A 19,345-nucleotide genomic window follows, 5' to 3' on the forward strand; every position below is an offset into this window, starting at 1 on the left:
CATTGCATTTCCTTCTCTTTTGCATTCTTCCATGAAAGGAAATCTGTAAGAAAAAAATATAGCCTACATTAATGCGCTTGTTTAAGAAAATATGGGAAAAACAGGCTTTCTAATTATTCCGTTATTGTACTGTGTACTTACTGCCTAAGGAACTGAATACTTTTGTTTCCTTCAAAATGTTTTTATTACGTGTCTCAACATAATGGTCTCGTAATCCTTCGTATGTTTTGTGATACGAATCACACATTCAACAACTCAATTTCTTTTCATCTGAAACATTAGGTTCTACTTTATGAATGTTTCGCAGATGAGCAAATAAATTCTTTCTTACTGTGAACTGTTTGTTGCAATATTCACATGTTCTTTCCATTATCACAATGAAAAACAGTTATCTAAAATTGTAAAGAATCAAATTGTAAAATAGCTTTCAAGACACACATCCCTTGACCGTGAACTACTTGTCGCACCCAATAATCATAACGAAAATCAGTTACGGTATCTAAAATCGTAATCGTAAAGAATCATAATGCAACAATGGCTTTCAAGAGACACATCGGGGCGGTTGGACAGGACGGAAAACATGAACCTTCGCCATATTGGAAACTTACTTGATCATGTGGTTCTAAGACACACCCGTCTACGCAGCTGCAGGCAAGAAAAGTTCACCGCAAGATGTCGCATGATCGCAGCCGTCCTGTCCACACCGCCTCGTTGCTTAGCTCGTCTCAATTGATCAGCTGATTGGTTTGGCGCGCTTTCTACAGTACGGCCTGCATATTGCGAAGGCAGTGGCAGCGCCCAATCACTCATGAGAAGAAGAAGAATCTTGAAGACGTTGGTACTGGTAGTATCACTTCGCACATGTAGGTAAGCTGAAAATAAATACACGAGTGGTAATAATAGTGCAATAAATGTTCGAACTTCATTAAAAATGCGACTGGTGGTTGTTCAATAATTTTCCAATGTCTTCGAAATCATTTAAGAAAAGGCTAGGAAAGAACAGGTAGGGAATCCGCCACCTGGGGCCTGTTCCACGAACGAACTTTGCAACTTTTCAACTTTGCACTTTTCACTTTTCAAATTTTGCAAAGTGCAAAGTCTTTCTGTTCCACCATGGTCTAGGTTGTACTTTTCAATTTTTTCGCAAAGTGAAAAGTCTTTGCGAATGAGTGATACGATCGAGTTTATTCCATGAGCAAACTGTATAGGCCTAATACTCTACGATTTTAATGCTTTACTTTTCGCGGCGAATTTGACGGTATAATTGTCGTGCAGTTTATGTTTTTATCATGGGAAAAAAAGGTTATTACAAGTAGCTGGCTGTGCTGGAAGTTGTCAAGGAGAAACGTGACATACTTTTTCGACAACTTTAAAGATAACCTCTCAAATTATGACACATCAATATTAACGAGAGTAGGCTGCCGTCAACACATTCACACACAGAAGGAAATTCACCCTTCATTAGAAATGCCGTCGCTATATTGAGTGGATTATCAGGCCAACGTACTGTTAGGAAATATTACATTTACTATAACATCTACGACTTTGGTAACAGTTCGCAAATAATTGTTTTGATGACCCATGCATTGGTGTTATACCGTGCAGCTGGGCACCATTTACTAATCAATGTAAGCATATAAGAATTTGTTCTTCTCCGGAAAGGGATTGACTTCTTTTTGTTACATGTTTCAATAAATGTCCGATCATTTCAAGAATATAGTGAGCCTGTGTTGGGGTAATACGAAATCACTCGCGAAAGTCCGTCGAAGTGAGGTTATGAAAATTAATCTCGTCTTTGTACGTTCTCTTATTGGATTCTTCATCACTGTCGTCACTTGATGCTAATAAAAGCTCACGTCGTAACGTGTTTATATCACTAAACCAAATTCTACGCCGAGAAACTAGTGTACATACTTGTTAATTAACATATGAAAAGGGAATCTTTGCAAGATTTATGAAAACTTTTCACTTCATTTCTTTGCACTTTGCATTTCTGTACCAATGGAGGAACATAACAGGCTTGAAAAGTGAAAAGATTCCTAACTTTTCACTTTTCACATTTTACTTTGCAAGTTAAATCTGAAAAGTGATGGTGGAACAAAATCTGAACTGAAAAGTGCAAAGTGAAAAGTGAAAATTTGCAAAGTTCGTTCGTGGAATAGGCCCCTGGGCGACTGCCATAAACGTAGATCAATATTGATTGATTGATTGAATGATTGAAGGTGATCAGATACGTCACCCTGTGTCGGTAGATTTACTGGCAAGTAAAATATTTTTGGGAGTAAATTCCAGCACCTCGGTGTCTCCGAAAACCGTAACAGTAGGCCTAGTTGGGGGTACGTAAAGCAAATAACATACCGGTAATTATTTATTACTATCAGAAAGTCAGTATTTTCCTGCCAGAGTAACTGTATAGTTCACAATTATTGCAATGAAATAACGTGTATGCGTAGCACAGTCTGCGTATCACCAAGCTTTGTTTGTTTGTTTATAAGAATATTTATTAGTAAAATTCGTCTCCATTTTTTTTACCTGGTCGTTATTCATTGTTCGTGCTTTGATTTACTCTTGAAGCTTTGCTTTTCGTACTTAAATATGCGGTACCTGTGTCGACTTTTTTTTAGCACAACCTAACTTCATATTATTATTATTATTATTATTATTATTATTATTATTATTATTATTATTATTATTATTATTATTATTATTATTATTATTATTATTAAATTAATTAACTAAGCTATTCGTAGCGAGGGCATATTCGCTTGCATGAAGAGTACTGTAATACTGTAGTTACAAATGTCCCACCTTTAAACGGTTCATTTTTGAAGTGGTCGGTTTGTTGTATATCATTGGTTGTGGACTAACAGCTAGGTCATCGGCCCTGTTTAATATTGAAATGGATTAGTTCTTAGGGACCTCTTACCATACTTCGTTCTTTTCTAATACGTTAAATATGTTATTTCTGTATGGTTTGCTTCACTAAGGGATTGTGGTGTCTTTAACTTTTCCCTCAGTTACCATGTACAGGAATTTTAAGTGAGCACAATTTAGGCTGCCTGAATGCTGACATCGTATGACATGAGGTGTATAGTACTGTACTATAATTTATATATACTGGATACACTAGATACAACCTAATAAGCAAGTCATCATGGCAAGGCGTAGTGCGTGATCTCTGCTTATCCTGCAGATCCAATCTTGTATTTAGCCCATGCATATGAGTAGTATATTGCCTAGATATAGTAAGTCTCTTAACTGATATATACATAATGAAGCCAAAAAAAAAAAAAAAAAAAAAAAAAAAAAAAAAAAAAAAAAAAAAAAAAAAAAAAAGCAGAATAGCTGCTTTCAAAGTTATCCTCACAACTTTCGTGGTGTGGCTGCAGCAGGCACCCAGTGTTACCAGCGCAGCTAACTAACCACTAAGGTATCATGTCTCACTCACCTGTGATTTCACTGAATTTAAGATTGTCGTCTCGTCTGATGAGGAAAAACTAAAAGAAGAACTGGAATTCCAGATTGATTATTAAGGTGATTTGCTGGATGAAGCCAAGTAAAACAGCCAGATAAATTGTCTTCTAATGCAGTGGCTGAGACACAGGATGGGTATTTCAAAGTGACAGTTGTATTTAATACCCTGAACTCTGGCATATTTTAGCCATATTTCGAGTCTTCACAACATCAACACTTACTGAAGTAAGTAAATAATTCTTTTTGAATCAGAAACTATAGTTCCTTACCTGAGCCCTGACTTCAGTTGGTTCTATTGTTCTTCTGACTGCCATATGAAAGGAGACCAATATATTTTTCTCATTACAGAATTATACATTTGTTTCAAATCATACATGTATTCTTTTCTGCATATTCTTATTTAACATTAGAGTTAATATGTTATCTAATAGAAAACAATTTGATTGGTAAAGATAAATCCATTTCTACAGTCCCAGTTAACCTTTTCACTCTGATGGACTGCTGTAACCGTTGTGCTGTATGGTAGACTGTTGGAGAAATTTGAACTTTGAGATCTAGCAGTTGTTCTGATAGTCTATAGCGACTAACAGAGGTACCTACTAGATGGCAGGGACAATCAGAAGGTAAGGGTTAAAATGACATTCATGCTTGTCATTTCCCATGTAATTCTTGTTCTGTAGGCAGCTTCAGTGCTTGGTAGTAAACTATTTCATAATGCCTGAGAAGCTATGTATTGCAGATGAAGCTTTATCCTCATGTCAGGTAGTGACTTACAAGAAAATCAAGACTCGGCCAAATTTATGTCCAAAGCTGTAGATGTGAAAGAACTATGGGAAGCTTTGCATGAATGAAAACAAGTAATCAATGCACAAATATATTTGACAGTAATATACATATTTTAAAAGAAATTAGTCAACCTGTCATGTCTCAGTAACGTAAACATGAGCTAGTAGAGAGTGGAAAGTATCCCATGCAGTGGGCATGACCAGCCATCGTAGGCAACCGTCCTCAAAGCATATGTTTTCACTTTGCTGGAGTGAAAAGGTCAAGATAATTTTGACTGCCTGCGGTAAAGTATAAATATTTAGGTAAACAGAGAGGGGTGATGCAGCTTTAGCAATAGCATTTCAGCTATTTCCTCTATAGTTTTCAGTCACTTTTAATTACGTTATTGAGTAAAGTTTTCCCACATTTGTAGGTATTGCCTTCTATTTATCAGGGTCTCTATCACACTTTTGCTCAGAGAATAAAAACAGTGTGGTGTCATTGTAGAAATGAGAGGTAAAACAAAGAGCATGGAACACATGCTCAAAACAAGCATTCTATCGTGCAAGGTTCTGTCGTCCCATCTAGCAGCAATATAATAGCTGTTACACTGTCCTTCATGTTTACCAAAAGGCCTGGATATATTTCCAGCTTGTGATGACTTATTAGTTAAGAAACCAAACCCAAGTTGTGCTTGAGTACTGTGTTCAGTGTGTTAAATCTCATTTCATTATTGATCTCACACTGAACAATATTGATCACTGCCGGAGATTTAGAATGCCTCATCAGTTAACATATGAATTGATAGCTAGCGGTAAACGGCTAGAGTGGTGAAGTTTGCTTGTTATGCAGTACGTGATCGGTATGGTGGGCAGAGAATTTACTCAAGGGTATCAAGTGGCTGATAACGGAATCACTAACAAAAACATATAAGGGAGTATTAAATGCAGTTAGGGATCATTAGGCATCACTGAGATTTGGATATGGTATGGTGACATGGTGGTTCTTCTTTAAAGTGAGACCAAAGGTCTGAATAAACTAATGGAACCTGCAGGATGATGAATTTCATGATTTATGTTTGCCATGTGTTTGATCATTGTTTTATACAGATTTATTTGTTTTTATATTTTCCTTATTTAATTGTTCTTATACTTTTCTTAAGTGTATGAGTGTTTTTGTGTGTGTTATGGTGCTAGTATCAGTCATAGTACTTTTTCTCCAGGAAGATGACGTGAGTATTCATTGTCGCTCTCAATTTATTTGTAAGAATGTTCTACCATACAGTTAGAACCATGTCCACTACCTGGTGCTGGCCGTGGTGAGGGACTCAACACTATTCCTTCCACCCTTCCCGTCCCATCACCACAGGTATTCTACTGAATCAGGCCCTTCCCTCAACATCACAATGCTTACGATGTTCTCATAAAAATGCCCTCTGTCTTCCTGCACACACTGTTGAATTATGGGCAGGTACATGTCCTATATATCAGTGAAAGCTGGCTCACATCTACCATCCCGTCGTCTGTGGTAGCATTTGATTGTTATGAACTTGTCCACTGGGACAGATCCAATGGTAGAAAAGGAGGTGGAGTAACACTTTATTATAGAAATGACTTGTAAGTCTTGCATGTTGCTCGGCTAAGATCTGAGTTCAGATTTGTTGAGATTACTGTTAGCACAGCAAAAGTTCCCAGTGCATTTGTCCATATAGCTTGTTGCAAAATGGACACGACTGAGTTTGAAGCTTGTTGATTAGACCTCGTGCCTATCTGTGAACATGTAATAATCATAGGTAGCTTGAATATCAACCTAAAGTAAGAATTAGCCCATATTGGGAAATTCGAAGACATGATGTTTTTCTGTAAACTGGCTATCCTTCCTTCAAATCCTGCTAATCACTTATATACAAATAATTGCACCTCATATATTAATCTATCCTACAGCTAACCATCTGCAGAAGGTTGTAAATCATGGCCAAATTCCTATTCCATCCATCTCAACTCATAACCTCATTTTCTTAGTTTACTCCCTTTGTGTACCCAAGTACAAGGTAAACTTCACCACCTGCATAAATATAAAAACATTGATTTGTGTCACCAGAGGTATGATGCCTATAACCTAACCTGGAATGATACTCTACTTGTAGACAATATTGACACAAAAGTTGACAGATTTAACGCTCTTGATATCAGACTGTAGGACAGGTATTCTCCCAAATGTCGTGTGAAAGTTAGTCGCCCTCCCTACCCATGGTTAAATAAGAAAATTGAAAATATGATGGCTCATTATGATGCATGTTTGTAGATTACAAGAAAACTCTCAGTGGATGTGATTTCCAAAGCTACCTTGTGGTTAGAAACTCAGTCAAGTGAGTCCTAAAAAATCAGGAATATAAATACTTGATTCTCATTCAAGTTAACTAAACACAAGTAACACGTACTCATTGGGTATTTGAAAGGTCAGCAGCAACAGAGGAACCGACAAGCTTAATACATACATTTTAGAATATAGAATACCTCCTTACCCAATTGCCTAAGCAGGCATGATTGTGTATCAATCATTCACCCCACAGCATAATCACCCACATTTTTTCTGGCAACTATGTATTGAAGGTAATTTATTAAAGTAAATCAGGAGCTGTAATATAGATAACATCTTTATACAATTTCATCTGTACTATTATGAGTGCCATTTTTCCTGTTGTGAGACATTTTCAACTACTGTCTAAAAACTGTTACCTTTTCATAATTATGGAAATGTACAAATGTTATTGCATTACTTAAGAAACTTGATCCCAAACTAACTTCTGATTATTGCCGAACTCTGTTCTCCTGGTTCTTCCTAAAGTTTGGGAACAACTTGTGTTCAAACTTGTATTGGAATATTTAAATTACCATTCTCACCTTGACCCCATAAAATGGAGTTCCAAGAAGGTGTACAGTACTGCACCTTCTCTCTATGATGTGACACAAGACATCAGAATCACAATGGAAACATGTCTGGTGGTGTTTATGACACAATTGACTTACGGCATTTAGTTAGGGAGATGGAATCTTTATGGTGTGACTCTTTAATACTGAAGTTTTAACATCTTACTTCAAGACCTTGGCAGCAGGTATCAACTCATGATGGTATTTTAGAACAGCAACTCACGAAAGTATTGACCCCACAGGAAATTGCTTTGGGACCACTACATTATTTTCTATACGTCAGTGAGATCTCCTTTACACTAAAGTCATGTTCATTCAACTTATATGTGGATGACCTTCAAAGATATACCCACTGCAAAAGAAATGAATTATCAGATGTTGTTCAAAAACTATTGCGGATGTGGATCACCAAAAAAAAATTTGCATGATCAAAGAGGCTTGTTACAATCCTGAGCAATCTTTATCGGTTCTCAGAAGCTTCTACAAGTGATCAGAAGTATACCTATTTCACTTCTGCTAATAAATGATAAAATCATTTCTTAGAATAAAGCCGTGAAAATCCTTGGTGAGACTATGACGTAAACTCTAAATTGGATGGAACATACCAAAAATTAATGTCAGATATTTTTTGCTTTGCTTCGTCCAATGAAAATAAACCTGGTGGTCTTACGAGTGGACATGAGACAAAGGGTCATCAAGTCTTTAATTCTTCCTCTCCTCTACTACTGTGATGTAATCCTTGATGATGCAACTAAGGAATGAATGATGAAATAGCAGTAAGCATTGAACTGTTGCCCTAATTCCTTTTTAACTTCAGCTGTGATGTGCATATGACTCCTTAGTATCAAGAACTTAACTTGCTAAAACCTGAAAAATATTGTTCGTATCACATGTATAAATACACAAACTCAGTAGCAACTCCTTTTATAATTTAATACTTGAGCTGCCCCTACCGTTGCTATTCCTCTTTATTCTGCATCTATTATTTATTTATTTATTTATTTATTTATTTTATGCCTTTGTATGTGGCGAAGTTAGGGCTCACGGCCCTCTCTTACACTTAACCACTACGTACAGTACATAATCACATACTTTGGTAAAATAACATTAGCAGACCCTAGGAGCTACCTAAATTTATGGAGTAATATTATAAGAGATTATAATTGTAATTTTTAATGATTAATATTATCTAGCCTATCTACATCTACACCACCTAACAATAGTTCTAAATCACTCTTGCAATCATGCACACTAAAATTCATACAAGCTGGTCACGTATTTAAGAGGAAATCTCGACAAGACCGTTTAAATGAGGCTGTTGAAGTGCTATTACGTATACTGACAGGGAGTGTGTTCCATAGCCTTGCCCCAGACACTTGGAAGGAGTGGCTGTATACAGATGAATGATTAACCAGTATCATAAGGGTAGAAGTCGATCTGATGTCCATGGAAAGATGAGAGGAAGTTAAAATGTGAGGATAGGTATTCAGGTGTAGATTCGTTCAGAAGTCAAAAAATTAGTCTCGCAGAATGTAAATTCCTTAGTTGATCAATTTTCAGCCAGGATAGCTTCTCATAATAAGGGAAAATATGTGTCTTAAAGTTCAAAGAAAATATAAATCGTATGCAAGAGTTCATTGCCCTTTGAAGTTTCATAGTTTGTTCTGCAGTTGCATCGGTTAATACGACATCACAGTAATAAATTATAGGAAAAATGAGGGTTTGAATAAGTTTTATTTTCATGCTGTGTGGAAGAATGGATTGCTTCATTTTTAGGGGGTGAAGAGATGCATATACTTTTCTGCAGACACTTGTTATATGGTCATTCCAGTTTAATGTGTCATTCATGACAACGCTAAGGTTTTTTACAGACTTCTGGAAAGGTATAGCTTCAACACAGAGCATGAGGTTAGGCTGTTGTATGATGTTTAGCATATTTAAAATTCTAGATTGTCCTATTATGATTGCTTGCATTTTCTTCGGGTTAATTAACAGGCAGTTCTCTTTAGCATACAAGCTAATTGGATTTAAAGTCGAGTTCATATGGTGGATTGCTTTGTCAATGTCAGGGACCTTAAAGTGTGAGTATATCTGAAGATTGTCGGCATAGAGATGATAGTTGCAGTTGTTGAGATGAGAAGAAATGTCATTAATATAGATTAAGAATAAAAGAGATCCAAGAATAGACCCTTGGGGAACGCCAGAGAGCTTAGTCCTCCATTCTGTAGTCTTCATGTTTGATACAACTCGCTGTCGTCTGTTTTTGAGGTATGAGCCCAAGAGCTGAATACACTATGTATAAGATTTATTTTAATGTGAACACTTGCAACTTCAAAATTCCCTACCAGTCAGTGATTCATGCTGAGACTACCTGTTGAAAGCTGTGTAATGAGCAGCTGAGTGTGTGAGTGTATCTCTTGTATGTGTAGACCTAGTTGATAGTTGTGAAATATGCATACCGAATTTATTTTGTGTATATATTTGAGGAGTATTAATTCATATTGGTTAATGTACAGTGTACTGTTTAATTTTATTATACATGTGAGAGGTTAGTACAATGAAACTCTGATACCAGTAGATTATTCATTCATGTATCTGTAGATAACTGTATTAGATGGGGTTAAGTGTAATAGAGGGCAAGGAGCCATAACTTTCCTACTTGAAAGATGCAAAATAAATAAAAAAAGAAAATAATAATAATAAAATGGATATATTATTATTATCTGAGGGGATGTAACACTAATTTTTGTGTTTGAAGCATTGTTTTCTTGAACAAATTAATTCATGTGTTTATACATATAATTAAAATCCACTGCCTCAACTGTTCATGTTTTATTCTTGTGTGATACACATGACAAAATTGTTTAATGTTTGCTCTTGCAATATGGAATCCTCTGTTTGTGGTATGTGATCTTCATATTATACTTGGTTTTGCTATATTAAGGAAGTCTTTTCCTCTCTTTGCTCAGCAGATGTACAATAGCCAAGCTGGAGTAACTCACCCTCACAGATTCAGTTACTGCTACTAGCAGTAAGTAAATATTGTAACTAGAAAATATAAGTCAAAACTGTTAGCTTTCTGATCTATAACATCATTGGCTGTATGTCCCACGTCACAGTTCTGTGTGATTTCCTGAACTTGTTGTGGCACAAAGGATAGAAATAGATCAGGATGAATGGCTATATTTTGTTTCAGTATTGTGCTACTTTTCAAATTATTCACAAAAGGTAACATTTATCATTACGTAAATATGTTTCTCCATTAGAAAAATGTGCCCTGCTTATATTGCCACTTACTAGAGCACTCATTAAACTATTTCAGACCGAGCTCGATAGCTGCAGTCGCTTAAGTGCGGCCAGTATCCAGTATTCGGGAGATAGAGGGTTCGAACCCCACTGTCGGCAGCCCTGAAAATGGTTTTCCGTGGTTTCCCATTTTCACACCAGGCAAATGCTGGGGCTGTACCTTAATTAAGGCCACGGCCGCTTCCTTCCCACTCCTAGCCCTTTCCTGTCCCATCGTCGCCGTAAGACCTATCTGTGTCGGTGCGACGTAAAACAGCTAGCAAAAAAAACTATTTCGGCACCAATGTCTGTTCCTGTGCCCTTTTCTAAGTGCATATACTCTCGATGCGCAACATCTTCACTATTCAATTCTTACAATCATTCTAACCTCTTGGAAATTCACTTCATTTCTGCACTTGGCAGGCAGACAAAGCTTTTTTCCATATAAGTATTGTATAGACCAAGTCCATGCATTTTCCTAGATAAGGTATCTCTATGCAGACCTCTTCGCACAACCACTTGTACAGTAACACTCATTCTCCAAACATTCTATAGTTTTGCTCCACCATATGGTACACTGATGGGATTACAAACTAGTGTGTATGTAAGTCTAGTGACTGTTCCTTTGTTTCTGTGGTATACATACCGGTACTCCATGCATTTCTTTGTTGTTTCCATTTCCCAAGTTGAGGGTAAGAGCACTAGGGTGTAAGATCAAGAGCCTCCTTCTGATCAGATAAATACACCAACTGTCTTAGCACACTGTTCATAAGGAAGAACTAGAGCTGATACCCACTGGCTAAAATTTGAAAGGAAATGTCCTTAATATCACATACTTGTGACTAATAATATAAGTAATAGTAGAAAACCATTGTTCACCTCAAATACAGATACTTGTAAAAAGTTTTGAACACATTACTGTGTGGCATTCACTGTATGGGAATAAACATTGATGACAGCTGATACGGAAAAACGATAAAAGAAACCTCCGAAATGTGCTGTTACCATAATGTGTCAGTCATCAGATTGAAAGTTCAGGTCGCAAATAAATAGATGGTAAATAAGGTTGGTAAGAGGAGAAAGATTAGCCAAAGACCTTAAGAAGAGTGCATGCAGTTAGGGGCATACAGCTCTTAGCTTCCATCTGGGAGGTAGTGAGTTTGAACTCCACTGTAGGCAGCCCTGAAGACATTTTACCATGGGTGGCTCCCATTTTTGCACCAGGCTGTGCCTTAATTAAGGCCACGGGAGCTTCCTCCACACTCCTAGCCCTTCCCTATCCCATCGTCTACATAAGACATATCTGTGTCGTGAAATAAATTAGCTTGTTAAAAGAAGAAATGATTGGTAGAATGCACACTGAGAAAACCAGGAGTCTTACAACTGACTTGAGAGAAGTATATGGGGTGGGGATTAAGTAGTAGATGTTGACTATAATGCTGATGAAGAAATTGAGAAGGTTAGCACAGGATATGGTGGCATGGGAACCTGTATCAAACGAGTCTTCAGACTTGGAGTGGCACTGGTAATATAGTAGCATTGTCAACGGTTTCTCACCAATGTGCGTATAGTTGAGTCCCAGCCAGTGCATGTATTTCTTGAAATAAAACCCATGTACCTGTGTGATTTGGACTCCATGCATGTCTAGACATTGCGTGGCTGTGATAAGGAAGTTGACAGTCATGCAAAATGACAGGCTTGCTTCCTTGATTGATTAGTCTATGAACTTATGGCCCTAACAATGATGATGATGATGATGATGATGATGATGTATTTTTCTGTTCCTAGTTTCAGTAGAAAGTCAGTGGAAGTGGTTTACTACTCCAGCTGATGGAAATACTTCAGTTACTGTCTGAAATGGACCAGAAAGTCAATATCAAGGAAGAACAAGTCTGGCTTGAAGAAATAGCAAGTACATCATTCGTAAGTATCCTTCTGGATTAGTTTATAATCACTGGAATTTATTTCATGTTCAACAATTCTGTGCTAACAATATTTATTGGAAGTGAAACCTTTCATTATCCTACTCTTTTAATTAGTGAAGATTCAGGGTTATTCTAGGTGATTCAAAACAAGAAAGAAATCTCTTTTACTAGGTATTTGTACAGGTGTTTCATTATTTCCTCCTTCCATTGCATGGCACATCTAGGTGGTGGTGTGACTGATTTCTGGCATGTTGTAACATGTCACTGTCAATGCCCATGATATTCTTGGTGATGGCATCCTTTGATGTCGTTCAGTGTTATTGGAAATTGAGGGCAGTTGTTGATATTGGAACATTTTATTCATGCCATTTTCACCTTCAGGGCCTGGTTTGATTCCCAGCAAGTTGATGTAATTTTTACTTGAAACTGAAGGCTGATTCAAGGACAATTCATTGACAAGGGCAGAAATGCTGGCGTCCTCTCAATCCCAAGCTCTCATTCATATTGATTTATATCACTAGAGCACAATGTTTAAATATATTCCCAATGCCTTCGATTACGTTCATCTTATGGTTCGGCTGAATGGTAAGTGTTGTTACATGTGGCTCAGTATAAGTTACACCATGGATTGAAAAGTCTGTGACATCAGAATGAAGTGCAAAATTTGTAGTGAGTATCTATTTGAAAGACAATTTTTTTTCATCTTGTCAGCAGATTTCGACACCATGGAAGAGTATTGTATGTTCCGTTATAGCTGAATATAATGTAATTTAAAGTGAAATTGTTCTACAAAATCCATGACAGATTCATTTACTCAGCCTCTACTGGTAATCTGTTTTCCCCTCTGTGTAGTTTTGTAGTGTTTCATTCATCACAACCAAATGTTGCCACAGAGAGCGAGACATTTATTGCAGCCAATGCCCATTTCACAAAATAGATCACTCATTATTGCAGAACTGAATGAGTACTTTCACTATTTGCACCACATTACATGGTATTTGTCACATTTCCAATTGCATAGCAGATGGTTGATGGTAATTCTTGTTCTGGCAAACTTCATGGTGAAATATCTTTTCACATTTGACTTAATTCATACAGTTGTTGAGTCCAACTCATGATATCATTGTGAAGATTGGAAAGTAGATTTCAGGATGCAGGTGTAGAGAGCAGAAGTAGCTTCAGCATCAATTCTAGCACAAAGTAGGGCTGCTAGCTGCTGGCTGAATAGCTCAGATGGGAGAGCAGTGGCCTTCTGAGCCCAACTTCGCAGGGTTGTACCCCGATCAATCCGTTGGTATTGGAAGGTGCTCACGTAAGTCAGATTAATGTTGGTAGATCTATTGGCACGTGTAAGAATTCCTGCAGGATAAAATTCCAAAACCTTGGCATCTCCAAAATCCAGTAAAACGTAATTAGAGGGATGTAAACCAATAACATTATTATTAAATTCCTCTCTGGTGAGATAAAGTTTGCATAATGCACTGTGTCTTTTAGTGTTGTCCTGTAAAGGTTTTTCCACTTACTTTGTGACTCAATCTCATCCATGATTTGGTCAGTATGAAACTGACTGAGGCATTCGCATTTCCAATACAGCCAGATCCTGTATGAATACAGTGCTGTTCCATGCCAGTCTGCCAGGCCCACTGAAATCTATACACGAACCTACCTGTGATCGTAATGTTTTTATGTAGGCCTACATTTTAAATACATTTATTATCAAAATGAATCAACTTCTATACAAATTCATGTAGCTAGCTTCCTTTGCCTCTCTTACTATCTTTCTGATCTTTTTATATATAAATCAGGAGAGTCACCAGCTTCAAGCATGGTGAAGTTATGCTCTTGATGGTAGTATAAATTTATTGTAGACTGTTATTTGAAGTTTTGCTGTTGTGTATTCTGAAAATGGTTTCTATTTGGACTGAAGTTCCCAACCCCAAAAGCAAACAAATGGACTGTGTAGATATAACCCCAAAAGCCTGCAGTTCATGAGATGATGTGTGTGTGTGTGTGTGTGCACCGGGCGAGTTGGCCGTGCGCGTAGAGGCGCGTGGCTGTGAACTTGCATCCGGGAGATAGTAGGTTCGAATCCCACTATCGGCAGCCCTGAAAATGGTTTTCCGTGGTTTCCCATTTTCACACCAGGCAAATGCTGGGGCTGTACCTTAATTAAGGCCACGGCTGCTTCCTTCCAACTCCTTGTCCTTTCCTATCCCATCGTCGCCATAAGACCTATCTGTGTCGGTGCGACGTAAAGCCCCTAGCAAAAAAAAAAAAAAAAAAAAAAAAAAAGTGATGATGTGTGGTCTGCGTGACAATTACTCTTGGCCTTTATTCTCAACTAGCGAATGTACCCGTGCTTCGCTACGGTATTCTACATTGTATTCGAATATCGAAGTAAATAGTGTACATGCAGTAAATAAGATAGTTTTAAAATTGCATGTCTCTTAGCGTTATCCGAGAAAGAGCATGGGGAGGTCCCCGTACGTTTCCAATGTAAAGTGTTTGTTACGGATTTGTGATATAACGCCAGGCTCACTTGCCTACTGGCATTCACAATCAGGTTGGGAAGTTTACATTATAATTGCAGGCCCCATTGCCTACTATGCGGACAGAATCGATTTGGGGAGTTTTCGTTAAAATGGCAGCCCCCCTTTCCTACCTCCAGACAGATTACAGTTTTTATTATAATGGCAGGCAATTACCCTACTATCACTCGAAATTGAGTTGTGCAGTTATCATTATAATGACAGGCCCCTTTTCCTACTGCCAGCCAGCGTACTGCCAGTCACACCAAGTTGGTGAGTTTCCATCAAAATAGCAGGCCACTATGCCTAATGCCAGTCACATTTTAGATGAGTACATTTCTTTATAATGGCGGGCACCCTTGCCTACTGCCAAACACAATCGGGTAGGGGAGTTTTAAACAAAACTGCATGCTCACTTACCTTCTGCAAGTCAAATCGAGAAGGGAACTATTCATTACAATTGTAGGCCTTCCTTACTAATGACAGTTACACAGGAGTTGGAGAAGGAACCCTTTCCTACTGCCAGTCGAAGTCGGTGTGGGGAGTACTGATTACAATAGCAGACCGACCCTTTCTCGATCGCTAAATCGACATCAGTGAATATATATAGATCGACATACGAAAGTATATGCGTGTTTACAATATTGAAGACCTTCATTTACAGATTAACTGCTACTAAACGTACGTCATATCGACAAAGGATTATACCATAAGACACGCCGGATTTAGTGGCCTAAATGGCTGGTCCAATGATATGTCATCTATTCTTGGGTCAGATTTAGAAACGTGGAACAGGGTAAAGGTTTTGTAAGACCATCTCACATTACATTACTTTTCGGATAATAATGTGACAGCTACATACGTAGCATTTGGCTCACATATGGCTACTGAGTGGGCCAATTTTCGTGAAGAGTTTGATGATTCTGTATTTCATATAAGTAATTGAAAGTATGAATAATGCATGTGAAAATTCCAAATTGACTTAACATCGATTAATAGAGAAAAATCAAACGTAAAAGGGATACAGATACGGCATAAAGTCATAAGACCAAGGTTGTAGATGATTCCAAATTGAACGGAGATTGTGCAATCCGTTACGTGATAGGAATTTCCGAAGGTCTGCACCATCATTAAAATTGCCTGCATATTTCGATATTCTTCGGGGATAAAAAATGAAAAATTTAATGATATAGGATTTTTCATTCGTTACAGGCTAAAACGTATAATTTTGTCAAATTTCAATTATCTTCTTATTCTTCTGGCAGATTATGCCACAATGTGGATTTTGGGCGAGGCGGGTAAAAATTAGGACTTTCAGGAAATCAAAAATTATGGAGATTGTTATTATTACCCCTTAAACGGAAAGCTGTAGGAAAATTTCGCCAAAATAGTCAGTGTAGAGGTACACAGTCGTTACGATTTGATTTATATAGATAAGGAATCTGCTCCATGTAAAACACCTTTTGGGCTATGTCCGCTGGACTTAACCTGCAAAAGTGACCATTCATGATATCTCCCTTATTAATCCTCCTGACGAAAAAATGCACATGAAAAAAAAGGTTTAGAGGTGGAATTCCATCAGGTTTGGTCGATTTCCAGTCAGGTTGGTCTTGTTCTGTATATATTGTGGAAGAGTAAAATCACCATTTCGGTTCCTTATAAACCGCCAGTCCATTCCGGAACATGAAATGTTATTTACGTTTAAAACCTACCTTTGGACAGGTGGATGCTAAATATAAATTTTGTTTCGAATGTCTTCAGTAGTTTTCAAGTTGTAAGGAATACGCTTTACACGCACCCGCTCGTGAGTTAAGTCCGATGGGACTTGTGCAGAAAAACGGTCCTTTAATGATATCTCCCTTATTGATCCTCGTATCGAAATGATGCACATGAGAAAAAAAGGTTTAGACATTAATTTCTACCAAGGTAGGTAGACTTCCATAAACTTTTGTTGTGTATATTTTTTGGAAGTGCAAAATCACTGTTTCGGTTTCGTATAAACCCCCAGTTAGTTCAGGGATTTAGAAACAATATTTGCCCTGAAACCTATCAAGGACAGGTGTATTCTAAATACGAATCTTGGTGGAAATGCATCCAGTAGTTTCTAGCATTCACGTACATACGGCGTAATTAAGGAAGAAAATAATACAGTTAAGAATGTTGAAACTAATAGAAAATGGATTATAACTGAGGACAGCCGGATAACGACAAATAAATAAATGCCGTGAGTTATGGATATAATAAAGCGCTAACAGAGGAGAAATTTAGGTTCAGTGATTCTTAGGTAAACAAATATGAAGATGACTAATGGTGTTATTACTTAATCTATTCGAGGGCGGTTATAACCTCCAACGATATTCCTCCAATATCCCGCAGATGAGCCGATTGATGCCTCTCTTGCCATTTACCCAAGGAACAACCACGAATTTAAAAGCATGATGAGGAAAATGGCAATACGTTACTTCCCTACTGGCATGCAGTCAGAGACGTTGCCATGGTAACCTGTAGGTTCGTTGTCGGTCTGTCGGTCACTAAATGCAGAGCATGATACCAGCAGAAAATTGTAAATTTCTCCGTCATGTGAAGAGTAAGGTAAATTATGAACATAACGAAAGTTGTTTATAATGAAGAGACGTTTCACGTACGGTAAACGAAGTTTACAGAAAATCAATAGTATAAGAGAAAATAGAGGAAAACCACTGTGGTTTTCCTATAAACACCCCGTCTATTCAAAGATTTAAAAATTATATGCATATCGGAACCTTTCCTGGGATGAGTATACTCTAAATATGAAGTTTGGCTGAGATCTATCCAGCCGTTTCGACGTGATGGTGGGAAAACCACTCTGGTTTTCCTATAAACCCCCCGTCTATTCAAGGATTTTAAAATGATATGCATATCTAAACCTTCCCCGGGATTAGTATACTCTAAATACAATGTTTGGTTGAGATCCATCCAGCCGTTTCGACGTGATGGTGGAAAAACCATTCTGATTTTCCTATAAACCCCCCATATATTCAAATATTTTAAAATGATATGCATATGGAAAACTTCCCCGCGATGAGTATCCTCTAAATATGAAGTTTGGTTGAGATCTATCCAGCCGTTTCGACGTGATAGTGGAAAAACCATTCTGGTTTTCCTATAAACCCCCTGTCTATTCAAGGATTTTAAAATGATATGCATATCAAAACCTTCTCCGGGATGAGTATACCCTAAATATGAAGTTTGGTTGAGATCTATCCAGCCGTTTCGACGTGATGGTGGAACAGACAAACAGACAGACAAACAGAAACAATTTTATTTATATAGATTTTTACACTCGTTCTTCACCCCCTTTCCATCCCCGCCCAAAGGAGTCCTATGAGTGCCTTACACAACAGTATATTTTTTTCCCAGATATTAAGTCTTATTTGTACCTATTTTGGTCCCTAACCGACGGAAAAATTCCAAGATGTTCAAATTTTTCACTTTTTACCCCCCAAAGATATCGAAATATGGAGGCAATTTTAATGACTGTGCAGACATTCCTTTTGAGCTATTTTTTGGCTAAACGGTAAGTCGTATCACAAAACGGATGGCACAATGTCCCTTCAATTCGGAGTCAAGACCTCAAGAATATACGAAGTTAGAAATTCCAGTCATAGTCGAATTGGGATGGATTTTTATAATAGCAAGCCCCTTACCTACTGCAATTCACAATCGAGTTGAGGAGTTTTAATTATAATAGCACTCCCCCTTGCCTACCACCAGTGTCAATCAAGCTCGAGAGTTTTCATTTTAAGGGCAGACCCCCTTACCTAGGGCCAATCGCAGTCAATTCGGAGAATTCCCATTTTAACGTAGGTCTTCTTCCCTATTCCCAGTCAGTGTCGATTTGGCCAGTTTTCATTATGTTGGCATGCCCCCATTTCTACTTCCAGATAATCAACAGTGTGCTTGGAAAAATTAAGTAACACTGATGATCTTCCCATAATTAGGAGTCTATTCGTTTATGGGATCAATTTCATTTAATTTGTCACCAGTACACGTACTGAAGCGAAGGAAGAACAGAGTCATTGAAGAACCTCTTGATAAACAATGTTTCGTGTTTTATTTTCTGGTGCACATATAAACAGGGACTTGCTGCTGCTGACTCGGGAACATGCGACGTACAGTTGCCCGTGGGAAAAGCAGGGTGATCTGAGGTCAAGTCCAGCAATACTCAACGTCTGGCCCTGGGATTTATTAATAGTCATCGCAAAGCAGAGGCTGACTGGAAACTGCAGACGCTTGAACTCAAACGGGTAGTTGGTTGGGATTAGTGGTATCCGCGGGATAAGAACTGACTCTCCTTCACCGCATCCAGTCATGATAGTTGCCTCTATCACATGTTTGTGGAGGGCGTTTACCTGAAGTCTTGTCCCATTGCACAAATTAGGTGGGCTGAGATTGCGCA

General features: G+C 37.8%; 1 protein-coding gene across 5 annotated transcripts in view; it reads left to right on the top strand.

Moving 5' to 3' along the window:
* The first annotated feature begins 771 nt into the window (after positions 1-771).
* LOC136874995 (zinc finger protein ZFP2) overlaps positions 772-19,345 on the top strand; it is a 64,254-nt gene continuing 45,680 nt past the window's right edge. For 2 of the 5 annotated variants that reach the window (XM_067148712.2, XM_067148708.2), the window contains exons 1-3: positions 797-867; positions 10,142-10,200; positions 12,243-12,377. In XM_067148712.2, the coding sequence (XP_067004813.1) occupies positions 12,285-12,377 (93 nt within the window). In that variant the 5' untranslated portion in view covers positions 797-867; positions 10,142-10,200; positions 12,243-12,284. Of the gene's footprint in view, positions 868-2,314; positions 2,337-3,422; positions 3,700-10,141; positions 10,201-12,242; positions 12,378-19,345 lie in introns of those variants that run through there. The other 3 variants (XM_067148709.2, XM_067148711.2, XM_067148710.2) reach the window with 3 other exon arrangements.

This window comes from Anabrus simplex, chromosome 5 (genome assembly GCF_040414725.1).
Source record: "Anabrus simplex isolate iqAnaSimp1 chromosome 5, ASM4041472v1, whole genome shotgun sequence".
NCBI classification, from domain to species: Eukaryota; Metazoa; Arthropoda; class Insecta; order Orthoptera; family Tettigoniidae; genus Anabrus; species Anabrus simplex.